General features: G+C 38.0%; 1 protein-coding gene across 3 annotated transcripts in view; it reads right to left on the bottom strand.

Annotated features, from left to right (window-relative positions):
• Nucleotides 1-25,035, bottom strand: part of GRIP1 (glutamate receptor interacting protein 1) — a 736,800-nt gene that overhangs the window by 159,351 nt on the left and 552,414 nt on the right. For all 3 annotated transcript variants that reach the window (XM_057557420.1, XM_057557421.1, XM_057557422.1), the window contains exons 3-7: nt 22,976-23,111; nt 20,506-20,651; nt 13,114-13,197; nt 3,018-3,093; nt 602-747 (exon numbers count right to left, since the gene is read on the bottom strand). In XM_057557420.1, the coding sequence (XP_057413403.1) occupies nt 602-747; nt 3,018-3,093; nt 13,114-13,197; nt 20,506-20,651; nt 22,976-23,111 (588 nt within the window). The remainder of the gene's footprint in view (nt 1-601; nt 748-3,017; nt 3,094-13,113; nt 13,198-20,505; nt 20,652-22,975; nt 23,112-25,035) is intronic.

Below are 25,035 nucleotides of genomic sequence, written 5' to 3'. Positions count from 1 at the left end.
ACATGAGAATATCTTTCCAGCTGTACTACAGTTGAGAGGGTAGAAATAGAATTACTTTCTATTGGAATCATTATTTCAAGAAAGAATATTGTACTCAACTTTCATTTTAATCAATGATACTATTTGTCCCCTTTCCTTTCTTTGTCCCTAAGTCTGATGATAAAATGGTAATTTCCATTAATTCTGATCAGCTGGCTTCACTCTGTGATGTAACAAGAAGGAAATCCCCTACTGTTTCCTGTCTCCATGTAGTAAAAGAAAAAGTACTAGCCCCTAAGTTAATAATACCACTTTTGTGATTTGGAGGGGGAAAACACTTTCCTGCCAAAGGGTAATCCATGTATAAGAGCTGATTGCTAGGTGAAACACACTGACAGAATGAGATGTTATCATAGACTCTATCAACACAAGAATTCAAAATCGCTGAGAAGTACTTCTCACCTCTTTCTGAACTCAAACAGAGTAATATGGTATTGATGAAATTCTGTCTGCTACAGGAGGACATAACGTTTCATTCTTAATCCAAAGTGGTTTATCGGGGATAGACAGTGAGATGATGTAGAGCTTAGTTAAGAGATCCCAACCTCAGGATCCGACATACCCATGACCGAGACATCATATTCGATCAGCAGCGTCGCTTCTTGCCCACACTGTTTGAGAATACTCATGGCCTCAGCATGTGTGGTTCCAAGAAGCCGAATTCCATCCACACTGAGCAACCTATCACCAGGTTTGATTGTGCCCTCTCTGAAGGGAGAATAAAGAAATAGTCATTAATTTAGCATCATGGGGCTTAGTATTAATAGTCACTCAGCCAAAGAGGCTCTTTCACACACATTCTACCATCTATCCCATTTGCACTTCCTTTTAACCATCAAGTGTGACATTAAGAGAGCAAAGAGGTAACCCTGACCAGAAAGTTGCTGCAATATGAAAATCAGTAATAATAACTACACATTAGCAAATAACCAGGTCACCCACGATGAACTCCTGGGGTGTAAAAGTAATAAAGGCACATTTTCTCTTTTCTAGGTTTTTGCCAAAATGTCAAAAATTGATTTATTAGAGCCCAGGAAATAGCACTCACCTATTTTCCCACAGCCAGGTGAGCAGAAAAGCCTGTTGATTTCATTCAATTTATCACCAGTGAACTCAAGCTGGATAGGGAATGCTGGTGAAAAATCTCCCTAGTCTGTAAATTTTCCTACTGATTTATAAGGCCATTTGACGATCATTAAATTGATTCAGTCTCACATTCAGTGGAAAAGGCAGGCAAATACTATTCTCCCTTCTGTGGCCACAGACACTCAAGGCACTGGGAGAAGATGCCTCAGGACAGTAATGACACCACTAAAACGTAGCCAGATAGGCTACCAGATTATAACCCTCCTGCCTTAGGGAGGGTCAGTGAAGATGAGAAAATCAAATGCGGGGATTACAAGTTTAGGATTTGGAAAGAATAAAAAATGCTGTCTTAAATATCTTTCACCCAGCAACTCTCTATGTATTTTGACTCTAAATTTTTATCTTAAATTCTTAGATTTCCTTTAGTCCTCCATTAATTTGGTGATACGTTGCTCACAAACTCGTAGCCTACTCCTGACATTTCTGTCAACTCCAACTCTAAAATGTTAATAAGAAACAGAAATATTCTCATTTGCTTCAGGAAGAATAATTCACAAGAAAAGGCATGAGAAGAAAAAAAAAACAGCAAAATTTCCTTGGAAGTTTTGACTTTGTATTATCCTCTGCAAAGGCAAATACACTTTAGTGCAGAGGAGAACCCAGTGTCTTCATATTTTCTCATTTTATATTAAACACTGACTTAAAAAAAAAACTGAGCTACCAGTATGAGCTTTGAAGGAAAATAAATCTGAATTCCTATCCTAGCTGGCAAGTCATTTAACCATACTGGGCCTCAGTTTTGTCACCTGTAAATCTGGATAAAAATACCTGATTTAGTGGGTGGTTGTGAAGATAAAATAAGATAATGTCTGCCAAGTACTAAGCACAGTTCCTGGCCCATGGTGGTCACTCAACAAGCAGTATTTATTATTATTATTACTATTTCTAGTGCTTAAGAAAAGTGTTAAAAAATCCATCCTAGGCTGAAACATAGTGCAGAGTCAGGGGTCATCAGTGCATTTTCCGCCTCTCCTTCAACTATATCTAGTGGCAGCCATTGTGTTCCCTACCATTATGGAGCAGATTTTCGCTGTGGGAAATTAATACAAAGATAAGCATCTCTTGAGGCATCTAAGTTGTGAGTTTACTCGGGACCCCCAAGGTTTATTGTAGGAAAGCTGAAGGAGCTTCTTTCAGATATTCAAATTAGCCAGGAAGAGAACGCTCTAAACACTAACACTGACAATATTCCTTCCCTTTTACTAAAAGTCGCTTCTATTCTGACATACATAATCATCATCAAAGGGTGATAATCATGATAAGGACATTGGCAATAGTAAGAGTCAGAGAACACCACCACCTGTCTTTTCAGGTTAGGATATTACCAATTGGAGAGGATGCATTTCAAGGACCTGCTGTTAAAGGGCCAGCTGCCTTTTTTTAATATATATAATTAATTTTTATTGGAGTACAGTTGCTTTACAATGTTGTGTTAGTTTCTACTGTACAGCAAAGTGAATCAGCTATACATATACATATATTCCCTCTTTTTTGGATTTCCTTCCAGTATGAAAGGGCTCCTGCAAGGCACCATAAATCTCTAATCTTTGATAAAACAAAAAACCTTGAAAGGTATGCATTATCATCTACGTTTTACAGTTGGAGGGAACTGAGCTTAGAACTAAGTCATTTGCCAAAAACATAGGGTAGCAAGCATTGAATCTGGAGTCAAACTTTCTTCTGATTCTGCAGCCTGAACTCTTTTGTTTTCACATTCCAACATATTTACTTAATACCTGTTACTATGAAATTTCTAATTCATCAACTTCTATGCCAAAGTCCCCAGCTTTATTTAATCTATTTGGATAGTGACACAGAAAGATGAAGTTTACCTGTCAGCAGGCCCTCCAGGACGAACACATGTTATTACAACTGGACGAGATTTATTTCTATCATCATGTGCTCCCCCTAGTAAAGAAAAGGAATACGGATCAAAAAATGCTCTCATTGCTGCCATTAAAAAATTCACTTACAAAATGCCAGCTGAGAAACTGAAACATATTTTATTGTTGTATGGAGGAATACATATGTTTTCCTTCTGGCACATAATAGACTTAAAAATCTTATTCATTTTATATAGAATATATTGTTAAAGTCAACATTTCTCCTCCTCTCAATAAATATATGACTGTAATCAGGGTGAGATATAAAATGTTTAACAACTACTGTGATAAGAGCATCAAATAATTATAAATACTAGCCCAATTAGAACAGCTGCTGGTTATAAACAAAGTGTAGGTGGGTGTATTTGGTGTCAATCAACCTGGGCTGTTATACTGGTGAGTGTACAACCTGACATGAAGCAAAAACTAAAGGAAAAGAAAAAAAAAATCCAAATATTAAAAAAAAGAAAAATTCAAGTGGCTGAAGTGGCCTCCATTAAAAATGGGGTGTTCAAAATATTAGTGCATTCTAAAAGCACTACATTTTTGGTACCCACCACATTTTTTTTAACGTTTTTATTGGAGTATAATTGCTTTACAATGGTGTGTTAGTTTCTGCTTTATAACAAAGTGAATCAGTTATACATATACATATATCTCCTTATCACTTCCCTCTTCCGTCTCCCTCCCACCCTCCCTATCCCACCCTTCTAGCTGGTCACAAAGCACCAGGCTGATCTCCCTGTGCTATGTGACTGCTTCCCACTAGCTATCTTTTTTACATTTGGTAGTGTATATATGTCCATATATATACTACCACTCTCTCACTTTGTCCCAGCTTACCCTTCCCCCTCCCCGTGTCCTCAAGTCCATTCTCTAGTATGTCTGCGTCTTTATTCCCGTCTTGCCTCTAGGTTCTCCATGACCATTTTTTTTTTTTGATTCCATATATATGTGTTAGCATACGGTATTTGTTTTTCTCTTTCTGACTTACTTCATTCTGTATGACAGACTCTAGGTCCATCCACCTCACTACAAATAACTCAATTTCGTTTCTTTTTATGGCTGAGTAATATTCCACTGTATATATATACCACATCTTCTTTATCCATTCATCTGTCCATGGACACTTAGGTTGCTTCCATGTCCTGGCTATTGTAAATAGAGCTGCAATGAACATTTTGGTACATGACTCTTTTTGAATTATGGTTTTCTCAGGGTATATGCCCAGTAGTGGGATTGCTGGGTCACATGGTAATTCTAGTTTTAGTTTTTTAAGGAACCTCCATACTGTTCTCCATAGTGGCTGTATCAATTTACATTCCCACCAACAGTACAAGAGGGTTCCCTTTTCTCCACACCCTCTCCAGCATTTATTGTTGTAGATTTTCTGATGATGCCCATTCTAACTGGTGTGAGGTGATACCTCATTGTAGTTTTGATTTGCACTTCTCTAATAATTAGTGATGTTGAGCAGCTTTTCATGTGCCTCTTGGCCATCTGCATGTCTTCTTTGGAGAAATGTCTATTCAGGTCTTCTGCCCATTTTTGGATTGGGTTTTTTTTTTTTAATGTTGAGCTGCATGAGCTGTTTATATATTTTGGAGATTAATCCTTTGTCCGTTGATTCATTTGCAAATATTTTCTCCCATTGTGAGGGGTGTCTTTTCATCTTATTTATGGTTTCCTTTGCTGTGCAAAAGCTTTGAAGTTTCATTAGGTCCCATTTATTTATTTTTGTTTTTATTTCCATTTCTCTAGGAGGTGGGTCAAAAAGGATCTTGCTATGATTAATGTCATACAGTGTTCTGCCTATGTTTTCCTCTAGGAGTTTTATAGTATCTGGCCTTACATTTAGGTCTTTAATTCATTTTGAGTTTATATTTGTGCATGGTGTTAGGGAGTGTTCTAATTTCATTCTTTTACATGTAGCTGTCCAGTTTTCCCAGCACCACTTATTGAAGAGACTGTCTCTTCTCCATTGTATATCCTTGCCTCCTTCGTCATAGATTAGTTCACCATAGGTGTGTGGGTTTATCTCTGGGCTTTCTATCCTGTTCCATTGATCTATATTTCTGTTTTTGTCCCAGTACCATATTGTCTTGATTACTGTAGCTTTGTAGTATAGTCTGAAGGCAGGGAGCCTGATTCCTCCAGCTCCGTTTTTTTCCCTCAAGATTGCTTTGGCTCTTTGGGGTCTTTTGTGTCTCCATACAGATTTTAAGATTTTTTTGTTCTAGTTCTATAAAAAATGCCATTGGTAATTTGATAGGGATTGCGTTGAATCGGTAGATTGCTTTGGGTACTATAGTCATTTTCACAATGTTGATTCTTCCAGTGTAAGAACATGGTATATCTCCCCATCTGTTTGTGTCATCTTTGATTTCTTTCATCAGCATCTTATAGTTTTCTGAATACAGGTCTTTTACCTCCTTAGGTAGGTTTATTCCTAGGTATTTTATTCTTTTTGTTGCAATGGTGAATGGGATTGTTTCCTTAATTTCTCTTTCTGATCTTTCATTGTTAGTGTATAGGAATGCAAGAGATTTCTGTGCATTAATTTTGTGTCCTGCTACTTTACCAAATTCATTGATTAGCTCTAGTAGCTTTTCTGATGGCATCTTTAGGATTATCTATGTATAGTATCATGTCATCTGCAAACAGTGACAGTTTTACTTCTTCTTTTCCAAATCTGTATTCCTTTTATTTCTTTTTCTTCTCCGATTGCCATGGCTAGGACTTCCAAAACTATGTTGAATAATAGTGGCAAGAGTGGACATCCTTGTTGTGTTCCTGATCTTAGTGGAAATGGTTTCAGTTTTTCAACACTGAGAATGATGTTTGCTGTGGGTTTGTTGTATATGGTCTTTATTATGTTGAGATAGGTTCCCTCTGTGCCCATTTTCTGGAGAATTTTTATCATAAATGGGTGTTGAAGTTTGTCAAAAGCTTTTCCTGCATCTATTGAGATGATCATGTCGTTTTTGTTCTTCAATTTGTTAATATGATATTTCACATTGATTGATTTGTGTATATGAAGAATCCTTGCATCCCTGGGATAAATCCCACTTGATCACAGTGTATGACCCTTTAAATATGTTGTTGGATTCTGTTTGCTGGTACTTTGTTGAGGATTTTTGCATCTATAATCATCAGTGATATTCGTCTGTAATTTTCTTTTTTTTGTAGTATCTTTGTATGGTTTTGGAATCTGGGTGATGGTGGCATTGTAGAATGAGTTTGGGAGTGTTTCTTCATCTGCAATTTTTCGGAAGAGTTTGCGAAGGATGGGTGTTAGCTCTTTTCTAAATGTTTGATAGAATTCACCTGTGAAAGCATCTGGTAGTGGACTTTTGTTTGTTGGAAGATTTTTTTTAAAAAATTTATTCATTTAATTAACTAATTAATTTATTTTTGGCTGCACTGGGTCTTTGTTGCTGTGTGCGGAATTTCTCTAGTTGCAACGAGTGGGGGCTACTCTTCGTCATGGTGCACAGGCTTCTCATTGCGGTGGCATCTCTTGTTGCAGAGCATGGGCTCTAGGCGCACGGGCGTCAGTAGTTGTGGCATGTGGGCTCAGTAGTTGTGGCTCGTGGGCTTCAGAATGCAGGCTCAGTAGTTGTGGCGTATTGGCTTAGTTGCTCTGTGGCATGTGGGATCTTCCCAAACCAGGGCTCGAACCCTTGTCTCCTGCATTGGAAGGCTGATTCTTAATCGCTCTACCACCAGGGAAGCTGTTGGAAGATTTTGAATTACAGTTTCAATTTCATTACTTGTGATCGGTCTGTTCATATTTTCTATTTCTTCCTGGTTCAGTCTAGGAAGGTTATACCTTTCTAAGAATTTGTCCATTTCTTCCAGTTTGTCCATTTTATTGGCATAGAATTGCTTGTAGTCGTCTCATGATGCTTTGTATTTCTGCAGTGTCCATTGTAACTCCTCCTTTTTCATTTCTAATTTTATTGATTGGAGTCCTCTCCCTCTTTTTCTTGATGAGCCTGGCTAAAGGTTTATCAGTTTTGTTGATCTTCTCATAGAACCAGCTTCTAGTTTTATTGATCTTTGCTTCTATTTCATTTATTTCTGCTCTCATCTTTATGATTTCTTTCCTTCTACTAACTTTGGGTTTTGTTTGTTCTTCTTTCTCTAGTTCCTTTAGGTGTAAGGTTACATTGTTTATTTGAGATGTTTCTTGTTTCTTGAGGTAGGATTTTATTGCTACAAACTTCCCTCTTAGAACTGCTTTTGCCGCATACCATAGGTTTTGGATTATCATGTTTTCATATTCATTTGTCTCTCATTTGTATTTTTTGATTTCCTCTTTGACTTCTTCAGTGATCTCTTGGTTATTTAGTAACATATTGTTTAGCCTCCATGTGTTTGTGTTTTTTACGTCTTTTTCCCTGTAATTTATTTCTTATCTCATAGCGTTGTGGTCAGAAAAGATGCTTGATATGACTTCAATTTTCTTAAATTTACCGAGGCTTGATTTGTGACCCAAGATGTGATCTATCCTGGAGAATGTTCTGTGTGCACTTGAGAGGAAAGTGTAAACTGCTGTTTTCGGATTGAATGTCCTATAAATATCAATTAGATCTATCTGGTCTGTTGTGTCATTTAAAGCTTGTGTTTCCTTATTAATTCTCTGTCTGGATGATCTGTCCATCGGTGTAAGTGAGGTGTTAAAGTCCCCCACTATCACTGTGTTACTGTCGATTTCCTCTTTTATAGCTGTTAGCATTTGCCTTATGTATTGAGGTGTTCCTATGTTGGGTGCATATTTATTTATAATTGTTACATCTTCTTCTTGGATTGATCCCTTCATCATTATGTAGTGTCCTTCCTTGTCTCTTGTAACATTCTTTATTTTAAAGTCTATTTCATCTGATGTGAGTACTGATACTCCAGCTTTGTTTGATTTCAATTTGTATGGAATATCTTTTTCCATCCCCTCACTTTCAGTCTGTATGTGTCCCTAGGTCTGAAGTGGGTCTCTTGTAGACAACATATATACAGGTCTCGTTTTTGTATCCATTCAGCGAGCCTGTGTCTTTTGGTTGGAGCATTTAATACATTCACTTTTAAGGTAATTATCAATATGTATGTTCCTATTACCATTATCTTAATTGTTACGGGTTTGTTTTTGTAGGTTCTTTTCTTCTCTTGTGTTTCCCACTTAGAGAAGTTCCTTTAGCGTTTGTTGTAGAGCTGGTTTGGTGGTGCTGAATTCTCTTAGCTTTTGCTTGTCTGTAAAGCTTTTGATTTCTTCATAGAATCTGAATGAGATCCTTGCTGGCTAGAGTAATCTTGGTTGTAGGTTCTTCCCTTTCCTCACTCTAAATATATCGTGCCACTCCCTCCTAGCTTGTAGAGTTTCTGCTGAGAAATCCGCTGTTAACCTTATGGGAGTTCCGTTGTATGTTATTTGTCGTTTTTCACTTGTTGATTTTAATAACTTTTGTTTGTCTTTAATTTTTGTCAATTTGACTACTGTGCGTCTCGGCATGTTTCGCCTTGGATTTATCTTGCCTGGGACTCTCTGTGCTTCCTGGACTTGGGTGGCTATTTCTTTTCCCATTTTAGGGAAGTTTTCGACTATAATCTCTTCAAGTATTTTCTCAGGTCCTTTCTCTCTTCTCCTTCTGGGATCCCTATAATATGAATGTTGGTGCATTTAATGTTGTCCCAGAGGTCTCTTAGCCTGTCTTCATTTCTTTTCATTCTTTTTTTCTTTATTCTGTTGAGCGGCAGTGAATTCCACCATTCTGTCTTCCAGGTCACTTATCTGTTCTTCTGCATCAGTTATTCTGCTATTGATTCCTTCTAGTGTATTTTTCATTTCAGTTATTGTATTATCCATATCTGTTTGTTTGTTCTTTAATTCTTCTAGGTGTTTTTTCTTTAATTCTTCTAGGTCTTTGTTAAACATTTCTTGCATCTTCTTGATCTCTGCCTCCATTCTTTCTCCGAGGTCCTGGATCTCTTCACTATCATTGTTCTGAATTCTTTTTCTGGAAGGTTGCCTATCTCCACTTCATTTCATTGTTTTCCTGGGGTTTTATCTTGTTTCTTCATCTGGTACATAGCCCTCTGACTTTTCATTTTGTCTATCTTTCTGTGAATGTGGTTTTCATTCCACAGGCTGCAGGATTGTAGTTCTTCTTGCTTCTGCTGTGTACCCTCTCACCATCATGTATCATTTAATGTTTGTCTCGTAGAACAGAGTGCCATTTCCCAAATTTGGCAATTGTAAAGAGGTCAGCTTAAAGAACCTAACCTAAGAGAAAATTTAAAAGGCATTCACTGTTTTTGATGAAAGCAAATGCTTCCTTTATGTTCATTGCTATTACAAGAGATTTATTCAGTCTGGTTGATTGGTAAAAGTTCTATTTCAGTATTTATTTCTTTCAATCAATTTGATGGCTTCTTTTAAAATTTTTCCTTAATTAAAAAAGAAAATTCAGAATTTTTTCAGAAAATATTTTTTTAATGAAAATCCTGATGGTAAGTTACAGCACATGCTTAACCATATTTATATAAATAGCATTATGTAACTTCTTTTTTGCAAGGTGATCATAAAAGGATAGGTGTACTTTCCCCTGAGGGGTATTGATTTAGAAGAGGAAAGAGGCTGAAGACAGCAAGAAACCTTTCCACTATTTTGATTTGGAAGTCCAAATACAAGTATGTAACAGTGAATACATGTTAAAGTGTGAGAGAGATAACTCTAAATTTATTGGTATGTGACATTTTGTCATTATTTGAAATAATGAGCCAAGTTTAGTTTGTGCTTTACTTACGTTCTAGATGTTTGGAGCTGTAAAGCATACTAAAGACCCCTCAGAGACCAGTGGTATTTTCAATCCTGGTTGCCCATTAACATGACCCACCTGGCATGCTATTAGAAAAATATCAATGCCAGGGACACAATGCAGACCAAATCTGAATATTGGGCTCCATATGTTAAATGAGTACACATACCTACAATTTTATAGTTGAGAATGACTAGAGAAATTTCCTCATCCAAAGTGAAAAGCAAATTAGTGGCAGAGTGATTTTTCCTTTTTTAAAAAAAATTTATCACAATTTTTTTCATCTATTAAAAAATTTTTTTTATTGGAGTATAGTTGATTTACAATGTTGTGTTAGTTTGTGCTCTATAGCAAAGTATCTCCACTCCTTTTTAGATACTCTTTCCAAATAGGTCATTACAGAGTATTAAGTAGAGTTCCCTGTGCTCTACAGTAGGTCCTTATTAGTTATCCATTTTATATATAGTAGTGTGTATATGTCAATCTCCCAACTTATCCCTCCCTCCCTTCCCCCCCAGTAACCATAAGTTTGTTTTCTACATCTGTGACTCTCTTTCTGTTTTATAAATAAGTTCACTGATTTTTCCTGTTAACCTAAATCATCTTCTGGCTTGGTGGCAAAGGAATTAACAGAAATTTAACTCTCCATGATTTAGGCCAGAACATCATTTTTCATTTTATGGGTACAAGGTTCTATTGTTTGGGCAGTGAAGGTGTTTGGATCTGTGACATATAGCATTAGAAACGTAATTCCATTCATCAGCTAAAAGCCTGGTTTTTTGTTAAAAGATCCATCCTAATTGGGTAAGAAGAAATTCTCCAGCACTAAATGAATATGCTTCATCTGCAATAACTTTCCCTCTCTCCTCCCTGAATGTCCTGGTATTCCCCATTGATCTAAGTTAAGCTCAAATCTCATCTATGCCATAATGTTTTACCTGCCATTATAGCATTTATCCACAGTACTTTCTCATTCTACAACTCTGTTTGCGATTAACCAGTAACTCTTATCGGATGGGCAATGGCCACCTTTTGAGCAAGAAGACCCTCCAGATGGGCCTCAAATTGACTTGAAAATATAAGTTCTTTATTTATTCTCATTAAAAATTATGTAAAATTTGACACATTTTTATGTTCAACTGACATACTAAGGGAGTTATTAAAACCTACAAAAATTTGGTACTCATAAACCAAAATTGGCTTATTATTACTAAGGTTTTAAAACCAGTATAATGCCAAGAAGTCTGATGTCCACACAAATCTAGCCCTCATTCATTCATTCTTCCATTTATTAAGTGCCTACCATGTACTAGGTAGGAGTCTAGGCTCATATTAAAAAATTCTTACTATGCATGCACACATGGATATTTGAAATTCCTGCAAATTGTGGGAGGGACATTTGTTAGCATCATATCATCAGTTGTCTTGAGGTGGTTGTAGATTGCAATTGCTTCTATTCTTTTTAGTTCTTAAGTGATAAATTACTGCTGGTTTAGCTCTTTCATTAGCAATTTGATTTTTTATTGATTAACCATACAGCAGCTAGTGATGAATATCTGCACCAGCGGTATTTTTTACTGCAGCATTTCAATAATCAGGCTTGTAGGCATGCGATTCAAGTGTGCCTCTCTTTCATATTTATATTTCAAAACCTGATTTGTATATACCACCCTCCAAGCTAAAATTACTTGTACACTGACTTTTCATTATATTCATCTAGTTTTTTTGCACAGAAATTTGAAAATGGTTAAGGTAAATGATCTTGGGGTCTGTTGCTCCACCTAAATGTAGGACTTGGTTAGAAAAGTGTAATAACTACTGGTCTAAACCATTCCATGGGTTTCTAGTTGCCTGTTTTCTCTAATATTCATTTGGGCACTTTATCAACTTACGTCTTAAATTCACTGGACTGTAATCTCCTGTAGATAGGGGTCCTGTCTCATGACTCTATAGTACTCTGCCTGATGCTGACATGTTGACATGCCCTTAATGAATATTTGATTGATTGACTTTCTAAATGATTCACACAGAATTGAACCTAATGCCCAAAGCTCAGTCATTAAGGCAAGTCTGTGTAAGTGAACACATCTGTTTTATTCCTTGATGCATGTACATTTATTAAGATGCTTAGTTAATTTTAATTAATGTCAATAATTTTGATAGAATTTTGACTCTGGTGAAGTACAAAATGTAATAGGTAAAAACAAATAAAAAAATCAAGAAATGTTAAAAAATTCCTGATGCTTATCTAGTTCCCTATTGAACCTCACTGTCATACTAGGAATTATGAGTTATTAATATATGTGTAGTCTTTTTTAAATAAATTTATTTATTTATTTTTGGCTGTGTTGGGTCTTCGTTGCTATGCGTGGGCTTTCTCTAGTTGTGGCGAGTGGGGGCTACTCTTTGTTGCGGTGCATGGGCTTCTCATTGGGGTGGCTTCTCTTGTTGCAGAGCGCGGGCTCTAGGGTGCGCGGTCTTCAGTAGTTGTGGCACGCAGGCTCAGTAGTTGTGGCTCATGGGCTTAGCTGCTCCACGGCATGTGGGATTTTCCTGGACCAGGGCTTGAATCCATGTCCCCTACATTGGCAGGTGGATTCTTAACCACTGCACCACCAGGGAAGTCCCTTGTATGTGTAATCTTTAAGGGATGAAATTACTAATAAGAAAACTAAAATAATAAAAGCCAGAACTACAGCTCAGAATTAATGGTTTTGTAGACAAGTTGGAGTCACCTGACATTTTTATTATTCCTATCATTCCAAAATAAGATGAATTGAGCTGATGCACATCAGGTGGAAGCTACAGTAACAAGATGTATTTTAGGAGAAAACAATTTAAACAAAGTTACTTAATCCTAGTGCATTAAATCAAATCATCCATATTCATCAACATTTTTGACTCAGTGATATAGAAAAGTATAAAAGGGAAGACAAAAGACATGTTGACAAGTGGCAAATCAGTAGGATGACTGAGTTCACAAGGTTTACAAATAATGGCTTCTTGTTCTGTATTAACAAATTGGAATAAATTAGCTAGATCATTTGGATTCCACTTTGATTCCCAATTACTGCTTTATTTCTTTAAAGGAAAATGGGTGCAAATATTATAATGTGACTTTAGGCACTGAAAACATCAGGTTTTTTTAGGATGACTTTCTAGTTCACTCCCAGTATTTCACTGACAAATTCTCCAAGAAAATCTGTTAGTTCTATTTTCTAACCGTCACCTACCTCGTATTACAAAACCAAAGGTATTGCCTTCTTTATGTAACGTGACCTCCACCGTTCGGAAAATAACACTCGATCCTTGAACAGCTGAATGCAGGAAAGAGAGAGGGAAATATAAGTCTTACATCATAATAACATCTCTGGATTTTTTGACAGGCATAAAATACTACAGATCCCTTGTTGCAAATAATTCTTGTTGAGTAATAAAACAGCCAAAAAATCTGTTTTTAAAGAAAATGTTACAAAAAATAATTGGAATGACATACAAATACCATAAAATAGTCATGTGCATAAATGACTTATATAGGTCCAGGTGGAATCAAAATCAGAGATACTTCCTTTCCTCCTGTGTAGCCAGTTTTTAGACAGAGCATAATATTCACGTTGTTAAAATTTTATATAACAAGAGAGACAATCTTCATATGATAAATAGAATTGTTTTCCCTTTGTATAATGGAAAAATAATATGATTTTTATAAAAATTATGAAATAATTATTGTCTTTATATTTCTTTTTGCAGCTAGCACAGGAAGGAAAAGTATTACTCTCAGATTATCATTAATACGTTAAGCTGATGCAAATTGATTTTCTGACATGATGTATAGCAATTAAACAAAGACACCAGCAACCTGAATGAAACTTGGAGAGAAAAAGAAATTCGAAGTACATTCAAAATATTATTACTGACTAATAAAGATCTACTTAATTTTACTTGATACTATCATGCTTAGGTCGTGTTTGCCTGGTTATTGCTCTCATTTCACAAAATGAAATTCCATTGCCAAGTTGCTATCTCTAATTACATTATACACGAGGGGATAAGTTATATGAAGTTATATGAATAGTAACTAAACTACTCTTTAAGACTGTTTTTTCAAGAAACTAGTGAGTAATTCTGATTATACAGTATACTCTTGCTAGATTTAAAAAAATATTTTATCATTATGGATACAAGGATATTTTTATTCATGGAGACAAGAGTTGGCAATCTATAGAATTTGATGGTCTTAGCTCCTTGTCTTAAATTTGTACAGTGATGTCTAATTGTCTAAGGCTGTGTTCATTATCAATGACACATTTTTTACATTGTTACTAGATCCTGAAGGGCTTATTACATCAAGCTGTCAACAAGAAACATATAGACAGAATTTAAAGGTATCTTTGAAAAGAACGTTTCTTGCCATTGACAGAAATAGGAAGTAATTTTAATTAAGCACTAATTATAATTATTTTTTAATTATTAGAAGTTCTGAATCCTCAAAGGAATGGACATGATTAGGAAAAGTACACAGTTAAATTCACAAAACTGCACATAGCCAGCTGGGACATAAAGTACAATAAGAACTTGGATCTGCTAAAAAAACAACATAAACCTACAGCTGAACGAAATGTTTTGGTATGCTGCGGATTTAATTAAATGTCATATTCTTGCTATCAGGGGAATTTCAGTTTATTCTAATCAGCTAGTAACAGTGCATACAAATAGCTGAAAGTGTTGAGGTACAGTTTTAATTAAATGTAAAAAACTGAGTTCAAACCAAATGTTTTCTTATTTCCATGACCTAACAAGCCACTTGAAGAAACTGGTTAAGAACATGATCTTTCTGTTCTATTAAGGAAAAGATATGGGGAGAAATAATTAATGAGCATCTACTGTATGCAAGGAACTCTGCAAAGCGGTTTATAAATTTTATTTCATTTAATCATTAAATCAACTTTCAATTATATACAACCAAATTCTAATTCTGGGCCACCTGTCCTTGTTGGCTGAGTGTTCTGGGGATGCAAAGCACTGTAATTTCAATTTTGCTTGAACTAAATCTTGCTGACCATAAAATCTTACAAACAAATCTAAAGTCAATATAAAGACTTCGGGGATTATCTACAGCTTTAGATTATTCACACTATTGCTGTTCATCATTTACAAAGATAAAAGGGAATGTTGACTACATTTTAATATATTTAATGAAATAGATTTGGTCTTTATAATTTATATTTGCATGACTGGCTCTTGGCGACTGGGTTTTCATATTCAGCACCAGACATCCTGTTTGGCCACGTGAATTCTACTCATTACTTCACATGTGTGTATGTGGACATAGAGATCCAATTAAGGGGCTTACCCAAAAAATCAAACTGGGCACATAGGAAGGCTAGGTAGAAACCAATTTTATAATGCAAAAATACTCCTCCCTAGTATTTTAGTTGTACTGTTGTCCTTTGTTTCTATATGTGCATATGCATATACTTCCATAACATAAAGTGACATTCTCTATTTTACTATGGTGGATTTAGTTTTTCTAAATTATCAATATATACTATTTCCCATAGGAGAATAGGAGTTGTGCACTTTCCCACCTCATTACATTGGGTTTGCACAGCTGACTTGCTTTAGCCAATGGGGTGTTAAGACATGTGAGCAGAGTCTGGAAATGTGCTCCTGTGGTTGGGCTTGTCTTGTTTTCCCTCTGCCATTGCCACAGGAAGAGCTTCCCCTGGGTAGCTGATGCTTCTTCAGACTACATCCCAGAATGAACCAGGGAGGAGACCTGGGATGCCCACCACGCCGCACCTCCCCATCATCATCATCATCACCATCATCATCATCATCTATCATCTGTCTATCTTTCTTAGAATTAGAAATGAGAAGTAATAAGGCTGTCACAGGGACATGCTTTAACACATTTATTTGAATTAAGGAAGCATTCCTTCCAATAAAAAGCTAGTCTGATTTAGCTGATGGTTTAACGGTGAGGACCGCCTTTGACAATAAGACTCTGTGGCAGACGTTTCCCATAAAACAAATGTGGTAAATCTGTAGCTCCAAGGTTTGAATGGAAATGGTATTCAAAGATGTATAAAATAAACATCATGCTAAAAATTATATCCTATCCAACTACTGTAGTTTATCATAAAGAATTTTAGGTGTTAAAAATTGGATGAGAATTATGTAATATTTCAAAATTCTTTAGGGGTTATGCGACCAAAAAATTTGAAGGCACTCCTCTAGACCAACTTTGAACACATTAATACTCAAGATACAGCCTGGTAACATTCTCTCTAAATACGGTCTCAAAACACCACATAATTTTAGAGTCAGAAAGAACTTTAGAGCTCATGAAGATCGACTATTCCATTTTCACTAAGAAACTGAATCTCAGAAAAGGTAAGTGGCTTGCCCAAGGTCAAAGTTCCATTTTTCTTCTATCAGATCTCTGTCTCTGTACCATTCTCTCTCTCTTTCTCTCTCTCTCTCTCTCTCTCTCTCTCTCTCTCTCTCACACACACACACACACACACACACACACACACACACACACCTTCTTCCAATTCTTTCTGGACTCTGGGATTGGCTGAGCCTCAGATTGCTGTGACTGTTGAGAGAGTTACAGTCTTGGCCTCGGGTGGCCTACCTTTCATCAGGCAGCTCTCCTCCCGGGCCCTCACTGCTGCTGGCTTGCTCCTGCTCTGGCTGTCTAAGCTCAGTGAAAGGGAAGCTTATTAATCCCTTCAACCTCCCTGAACTCACAGATCTGATCAATTTATCTAACATAATAGAAGGAGACAGAGATAATCCTTGGCGAATAGACCTCTTCTATCTGATTTCTACCACAAAATTCACACTTTTGTGTTTAAAAATATTTTCTCTTTTTCCATCAGCTTTACTGTGTGAGGGAGGAAAAGCTGGTATAATCACCAACCCCTGAATATTTCTGATGCCCACCCTCTCCTCTTTAACCCTACTAATGCTATAGTTATTCAGGATATTACCTCTCTTTTGGGAAATTATAACAGCCTTGGGGCTTATAGCCTCTGATCTGTTCTCCATTGGACCTCTTAAAATAAGTCTAAAAACCCTGATCTGATGATGCTGTTCCTTGGCCTTAAAAGCTTTTAAAGGCTCCTTATTGCCCACTTGACACCACCCACACTCTCCCCACATGGCTTATAAGGCCCTCCTTCACTTGGTTCCTGTTTACCTCACTGACCTCATCCCTCTCCAGGCCCTCTCTTTCCCTTTGTGTTCCAGCAACTCCAAACTGTTTGCAGTTCAACCTACATACTGGACTATCTTTCTTACCTCCTTGCCATATCCTGTGCCTGGAGTGTTCGTCTTCCTACTGGACCTACATAAACTCCTTCAAATCTACCCCGAAATCCCCAGCTCTGGATTATCTGGATTTGCTGGATAACACTCAGCAAATCTCCACTACTGGCGTCACCCTGAGAGCTATACTAAGAGTTCCTCTTAGGAAGAGGTTGTGTTTTATTGATATTCATCCACCCACTAGAATACAGATGCTTAATCAAAGAGCATTAGCTCTAGATATTTGACTCCTCTTAACTCCTTAGCAGTGGTTTAAGATAGTGATTTCAAAGCAAACTGACTTTAAGTTCAAGAAAACACAGTACTTTCAGTGTAGTAGTAGTAGTAATAATAATAATAATAATGGTAATAATGGCTAAGATGCACTATGGCTTAGTGAGTATGTGCTTATGAGCTAAATACTTTACAGGATTATAGCCTTGAATTCTTACAGAAATTCTCCATCCATTATAGTTGTTTTATAGCTGAGAAACCTACAGCTCAGAGAACTTAAATAAAATGCCCAGTCACAAAGCTAGAAAGGGACAAAACTGACATTTAACTAGTGACACAGCTCAGGCTCTCAACATTCTATTTCACTGCCTGCTCTTAATGAAAATGAAAAACATTGTAGCAAGGTTTTAGAACACAGATTCCAATGGATTTTGTTGTAAAATCACCATTAGATTTTCAGTGTTAGATTTTATGTTAAGAATAAGAACTCATGGGCTTCCCTGGTGGCGCAGTGGTTGAGAATCTGCCTGCCAATGCAGGGGACATGGGTTCGAGCCCTGGTCTGGGAGGATCCTACATGCCGCGGAGCAACTAGGCCCATGAGCCACAACTACTGAGCCTGCGCGTCTGGAGCCTGTGCTCCGCAACGAAAGGCCGCGATAGTGAGAGGCCCGCGCACCGCGATGAAGAGTGGCCCCCGTTTGCTGCAACTAGAGAAAGCCCTCGCACAGAAATGAAGATCCAACACAGCCAAAAATATAAATAAAAAAAAAAAAAAAAAAAGAATAAGAACTCATGATTGGTATGTACACTCACTCTCTGAGTGCTGTCATCTGGTTCCCAAGCTTCAAACACCATCTATAGTCCCATTACTCTTAAATTTACATTTCTAGTCCAGATCTTTCTCCCAAACGCCAAACCGTATCTCCAGCTCTCATCTTGACATTTCCTCTCAGCATGGCAAATAGGCCCCTTAACTGTAGCCTTTCAAACAACAAACTACTGATCCTCTCCTCGCAAGTCAGCTCTGCCTTCATGCTTACCCACCCCCGTTAATGGCAACTCCATCCTTCCCATTACTCAGACTCAAAACCTCCTGTGGGCCTTGACTCCTCTCTTTCTGCACAACCCACATTAAATCCATCAGGAAATCCTGTTGACTCTATCTTCAAAATAGATGAGGAGTATGAGTGCTTGTCACCATCTCTACCACCATCTTTTATCTGAATCACTGCAATAGTCCTCCAAACTTCTACCCTTGTCCCTGCAGTCTATGCTCAACACAGCAGCTAGAGGAGCCTTTGAAAACATACATCAGATCATGTCACACCTCTGCCCCAAATCATACAATGCCTTCCTGCATCATTCAGAGCAAAACTTAAGGCCCCTCCAATGGCCTACACAGACGCTCCTATCCTCTACACTTCAGACCACCTCCCCCCACTTCTCTGCATGCTTACTCTGCTCCAGCACACCGCCCTTCTTAATGTTTCTGGAACAATGTCAGATATGTTCCTGCTTTTGATCTTAGCACTGGCTTTTCCTTCTTTCTGGAACTCTTTTCCCCCAGAAATCCATACAGCTAACTTCCTCACCTCCTTCAAGTCGCTGAGTAATGTCGCTTTCTCAATGAAGCTGTTCCTAACCTCTCTATTTAAAATTGCAATCCCATCCCCAGCCCAGCACTCCCAACCCCCCTCCTTGCTTTATTTTCTTTTTCCCACAGCATTCATGACCCATAACATTCATACAACATACAGCTGACCCTTGAACAACATGGGTTTGACCTGCATGGGTCCATGTATATGTGGATTTTTTTCCATAGTAAACACCACAGTTCTGCACTATACCTGGTTGGTTGAATCTGCAGATATGGAAGGACCTTGGTTTTGGAGGAACCACGTATATTGAGGGCCAACTATAAGTTATGCATTGATTTTCAACTGTGCGGAGGACTGGCACTCCTAACCGCCTTGTTGTTCAAGGGTCAATTGTAATTAACTTATTTACTGTGGTTTTATTTTAATATCTGTCTTCTCCTGCTAGAATATAAATTCCACCAATGTACTTTGTGGGGACTGGAACATAGTAATGCCAATAAGTCATTGCTAAACAAATGAATTATTATCGGTTAGTAATAATCAGTCTGAGTTCTCAGTAGTACAGAAGAGCAAAGAGCCAACTTTGATGCCTATTAATTTGGGAAAGATATTTAACTTAAGTCTCTGTAAAATGAGAATAATAATGAAAATAATGCCTATCTTACAGTTTTGATTGATTTATATATTTATTATTTAACAAAAAATTTTATAGTGTCGGGCACTGTCCTAAATGCTATACAAATACTAACTCATTTAATCCTCATAACAGATCTGTGAGTAATATCATAGATTACTAATATCATCCCCATTTTTCAGATGTGCAAACTGAAATACAAGAAGCTTAAGTAACTTTCTCAAAGGCATGTAGCTAGTAAAAGTTGGAGCTGGGATTTAACTGGCTATTTGACATCAAAGTTCAGCTCTGCTATGCTGACTTTCTTTGCGGTGAGGATTTAAGTGTACCAATAAAAGGGGCTCCTTATAATGGTGGACATTTAGTAAGCTCTCAAAATATGTTGGCTGCGCTTTTATTATGTCTATTATTATTACTTAACAATGTGTTCTGATTCTATTTTCATGCTTCAGAAATGAACATAACTACACAAGAATCAATAGAAATCATGTTAAACATGTTTTTCCTAAACTCAGTCACTAAGTACAAAGCCTGGATAGAACTTTTTGCACAGAATTTATAAATATGTAGACAGTTTATTAAAATAGCTTAAGTCCAATTATGATGTTCACAGATGGCCTTAATGAAACATGAGTCCTAGACAATTTCATCATTATTTATGCTCTTTTACATTCTTCCTGAGTAGGCTATAGCAATTCAAATAAGTTTTAAATATTAAGAAACTATACTCTACCATTCCTGTAATAAGACAATGATGGCAAAAGAGAAAAAGATAGGAACCAATAGTTTTAGGCCAAAACGTGGTGCAGCTGTTCTGCCCCTGGCTTGTGATGACTTACAGACTGGCGGCAGCTCATACTCAACTTCAAGAACCACTCTTTCCCCGACATTCTTCAGCAAGCTGATGATCTCATCGTGGCGGAATTTGGCCAGGTTGATGCCATTCACTGCTTTGATATAGTCACCCACATCCAGCTGATCACTTCTGCAAAACAGAGAATGTCACCTCAGTGGACCCCTCCTTTCCGCAGGCCAGTCTGACCATATTTCCCTCTTCCCCATCATGGGTAAGCGTGCAAGCCCAGAATGCCGACGCAGCTGGAGTCCTGGCTCCTAGGATGTGGCTGGTTCCTCGGAGCGGGTGCGCAGCTGAGGGTGGGTGAGAGACTCAGTGGACCCCTCTTCTCATGCTGACTGCACACTTCGGAAGCCCGGTACTGGGTCTGCTGCTGTCTCCAATTTCTTCCTAACCCTCTACCTCTTTTAATTTTAAGGAGCACCGTAAAACAAAATAAAGAGAAAGTTATTTTTAGTTGCTCTGCCCATAAGGAGATGGCGCTCTTGGGGCAGATTATCCAGATCCTGGACACACTAGAATTTTCCCTTTCTTCTCATTCCCTCTCATTTTTGCTGCCTGCCTTTTGGACATTTCACCACTTTTGGTATCTTCACTGGGAGTGTGTCCAGGGCCAACCAGAGGGTGAGCTTATTTTGCTATTTATTGCTTATAGTGGGACTAATAAAAAAAGTATTGGTGAAGAAGGAAGTACAACGAAAGTACTGGCTTTCAGTAACATTATCCTCTCTTCACCATCATAATAGAACCTTGGCTACTCTGGGGCTTTTAGTCAAACTCTACTTTTAAACCAAGAGCAGGCAGCAAGAACTATGATAGGACTTAATTCAATAATATTTTCTCCCCAAATAAAAATACCAAGTTCATTTGTTTTACATAAGTCCAGCTCCAATCATTCCTCCTTCGAAGCCTCCGTAATCCGCTCTAGCCAGCAGTACGTGTTGTCACTCTTAACTCAGGTTTACTGACTGACACTTATTTGGCAACTTAATTGCCTAATGCTCTGTGACAACTCTTATGTTGTTGCTTTTTACTATTATGCAATGCGATTATTGCTCCCAAACTTTTCATGTTTTTTATGCCTTATTTCCCCCAACAATCATAAACCCCCCTAGGGCACGGATCTTATCTTTACTTATTTTGGTTTACTACCTGTTAAATGGTAGTGGCTTAAATAATAAATATTTGGTGATCGATAATACTCAACATAACTGGCACAGCGCTACATTTAATTATAGCATCAATACATGTGAAAACCACATTCTTACCCTCTCCCCTGCCAACCACACTTGCTTTAGGGGCTACATATGCAGAAGCCCTGGAGACATAGGAAGTCCTAGCATCATGGATTGGCCACGACTGTTAAAAGTTAAAGGAGGCTATGGTGTGGAAAGAAATCTCTTAAAAATCATAAAGGAAAAGAACATAAAAAGAATGTATATATGTATAACTGAATCACTTTGCTGTACAGCAGAAGTTAACACAACATTATAAATCAACTGTCCTTCAATCAAAAAAAAAAAAAATGCAAAAAAAAAAAAAAAACCCGAAGGAAGGAGACTAAGGTGCTTGTGTTGACATGAGCCTGTTTTACAAACAATTCCCCAGATCATGGAGCAATCAATTGGATTGAGCTTATAAACTGTACCAACAGGTTGATCATCGAAAGTAATCACTATTTCAGGTGACACTTTATAAGTTAAGAACTCTAAAACTTAATTTGTGCTTATGTGGACACAAATATTGGTGTCCAGGATTTAAGGGACATTGACCTCACTTTGAATGAAACCTGGGCATTCCACCCCCTCTTTCTGAGGTAGATTTAGAATTTGCCTGCAAAGCAAATGTACCGCTGCCCAGCACCCAGGACATTCTGCTGTCAGCAAGACGCAGTACCATCTGCAGTTCATCAGAACAAGGATAAAATGAGACCTCCTCAACCAAGCCTTCTGTCCTTTTGGAAACCACCTCTTTGTCTTAATGAAAGGAAAATCTCACAAGTAGAAAAGTTGAGAATATGCAGGAGAAGCAAAATTGTTACTTAGAAACTTGGAGTTGGGCCTCCCTCCTTTTCTAGGCTTGTCATATCCCTCTGTGGCAGTTTCCCCTCATCCACAGCATATGCGTCATCTGTTCCCCGTTAGATGACCGGACCATCTCACTCCCACTGCAGCCTGTCTGCTGTTCAGTGGCAATCTGAGGACTAGATCCATACAGACACTTTAAAATTAAAATCTTAGGAGAGCCTGGGGGCTCCTGAGAAGACACGAGAGCTCCCTGGTGATTCTGGCACAGGCCAGAAAAGCCATGCTTCTGCAACGTGCCCCCCTATGCTTCTGCCCGGCAGAGGGCAGTGTCGTTTGTTTACTAGTGACCTTTTGTGATGTAGCTTTAACTTTTGAATTAATTACATCGTGCATTTCTTTTTCTACATTTCCACACAATGCAGTTACCTAGCAGCAATTCCTCCCTGCCGCAGATTAGATACTCTCGGCTTGCCGTCCTTGTCAATTCCACCCGAGACCGTCAGCCCGAGGGTAGTGCCTTCCTTCTTCATCAGTTCAACCACGGTGGAGCCCTTGAACTCCTCTGTTAAAAGAAAAGCATCTGCTTTAGTAAATGACAGTAGAAGCACAAGGGGTTGTTTTTGTGGGTGGTGAAGTGACTCATCCCCATAAACTCTGCACTTTTTCTTTTGTGGGAAAAGATCTGTGGCCTCTTTTCCATTGCAATTTGCAGGGTATCTCATAAAGATGAGCATACAGATAAAGTGGAGCAGATATTCCATTACAGGTTATTAAAATGGGTACCAGTGGGGTAGTTCGCTCTAGAGTCACAATAGTCTGACATGGCTTATGTACAAGGATAATATTCGCCCTTTGTTTTCTGTCATTCTGAAGTGACTTTCTGTGGTGTCTTTCCTTGTAATTCCAAAGGGAACAATTGAGAGTCGTAAGACAAGGGGCTAGAATGGAATTTTAAATAATGATACAAAAGCATATAGTGCAGACTCCAAGTTCCCCATATATTTTTGCTGAGGAAGACAAGTGACACAAGAGAAGAGCTTTCTACAGGTTCAAGAAAAATATTATTGACTTTTTCTTCTTTTTTTGTCTTTCAGAAAACAAAGTACAATAGCTTCATGTTGTGACGTACATCATTTCTTACAAAATGTGTCACGGTATGTTAAAGCAGGATTGGTCCTCAGAATCCCCAGGGAACTTCTGTTAACCCCTCATTCTCTACTTTTGAAATTTTTAAATCTCACTGATCTTGTGGGGATAATGTATACGCACCAAGAGGGAACCCACATCCTTTGATTTTAGGCACTACGGAAAGAAAACTTTAAGACTATCCTTGCTTTCAGAAATAAAAATGCGTCAGTATTTACCTATCCAGAGGCTAACTATGATAAACATTGTTTTAAAATTCTCTGTTATGTTATCCCCCTCTCTGCATACACTTTCTGGGTAGGGATGGGGAAACTGGACAGTTTTCCAACTCCTCTTGAATCAGGTTATGAATTTCAGGGGTTATGAACGTCTAGGACATCAGAGACACTCATATTAAAATTCAAGAAGAGACTTTCTTTTTCAAAGTCAAAAAACCAAAAAGATTACTTACACACCTCTGCCCTTTCCTTTATTACACATGACAGAGTTAATTATAATTTCAAAATTTATGAATGCTTATCATAAAGGTTTTTAAATTGTTGCTGCTGGTCTACTATCCCATTAGCTGATAAAAACATCAAATCATGTTAGGGGAAGAAATAATCTCTCCTCTGATCTAGTGAGGAGAACAGAGTACTTGGGGAAAGAAGGCAACAGGGACAGGCCACTGATTTCGATGTATTAATGTCAGTCTAGGCAGGACTTTCAAGATTGCCAGATCCTGTGACCTTAGCAGCCCTGCATACTTCCTTTTTCATGGCAGTTTCATGACACTGTATACACGAGTTGTTACTGCTCTTTAAAATAGAAGCCAAGGGGGGGCTTCCCTGGTGGCGCAGTGGTTGAGAATCTGCCTGCCAATGCAGGGGACACGGGTTCGAGCCCTGATCTGGGAAGATCCCACATGCCGCGGAGCAACTGGGCCCGTGAGCCACAACTACTGAGCCTGTGCGTCTGGAGCTTGTGCTCCGCAACAAGAGAGGCCGCGACAGTGAGAGGCCCGTGCACCGCGATGAAGAGTGGCCCCCGCTCGCCGTAACTAGAGAAAGCCCTCGCACAGAAACGAAGACCCACAGCCAAAAATAAAAAAAAATTAAAAATTAAAAAAAAAAAAGCCAAGGAAGAGTCAGTGAGTGTGAGTGATGTCAGCTTCATTTACTAAATTTTGAATGAGAGACCAAATAAAGATAGACATTCAAGAAGCAAAATTCTTGTCAAGTACATAAAAGCACAGGGCCCTTTACATCATTCACCAGGAACATTTGTAACAAAAGTCCACCACAGTGTGCATTTTACCTAAGGTCTCTTAACACAGAACAGAACAACCCTCTATATATCCC

The sequence above is a fragment of the Balaenoptera acutorostrata genome, chromosome 11 (assembly GCF_949987535.1).
Source record: "Balaenoptera acutorostrata chromosome 11, mBalAcu1.1, whole genome shotgun sequence".
NCBI classification, from domain to species: Eukaryota; Metazoa; Chordata; class Mammalia; order Artiodactyla; family Balaenopteridae; genus Balaenoptera; species Balaenoptera acutorostrata.
Note: the sequence above shows the minus strand (reverse complement) of the source record. Positions and strands in the feature narration are given on the sequence as shown.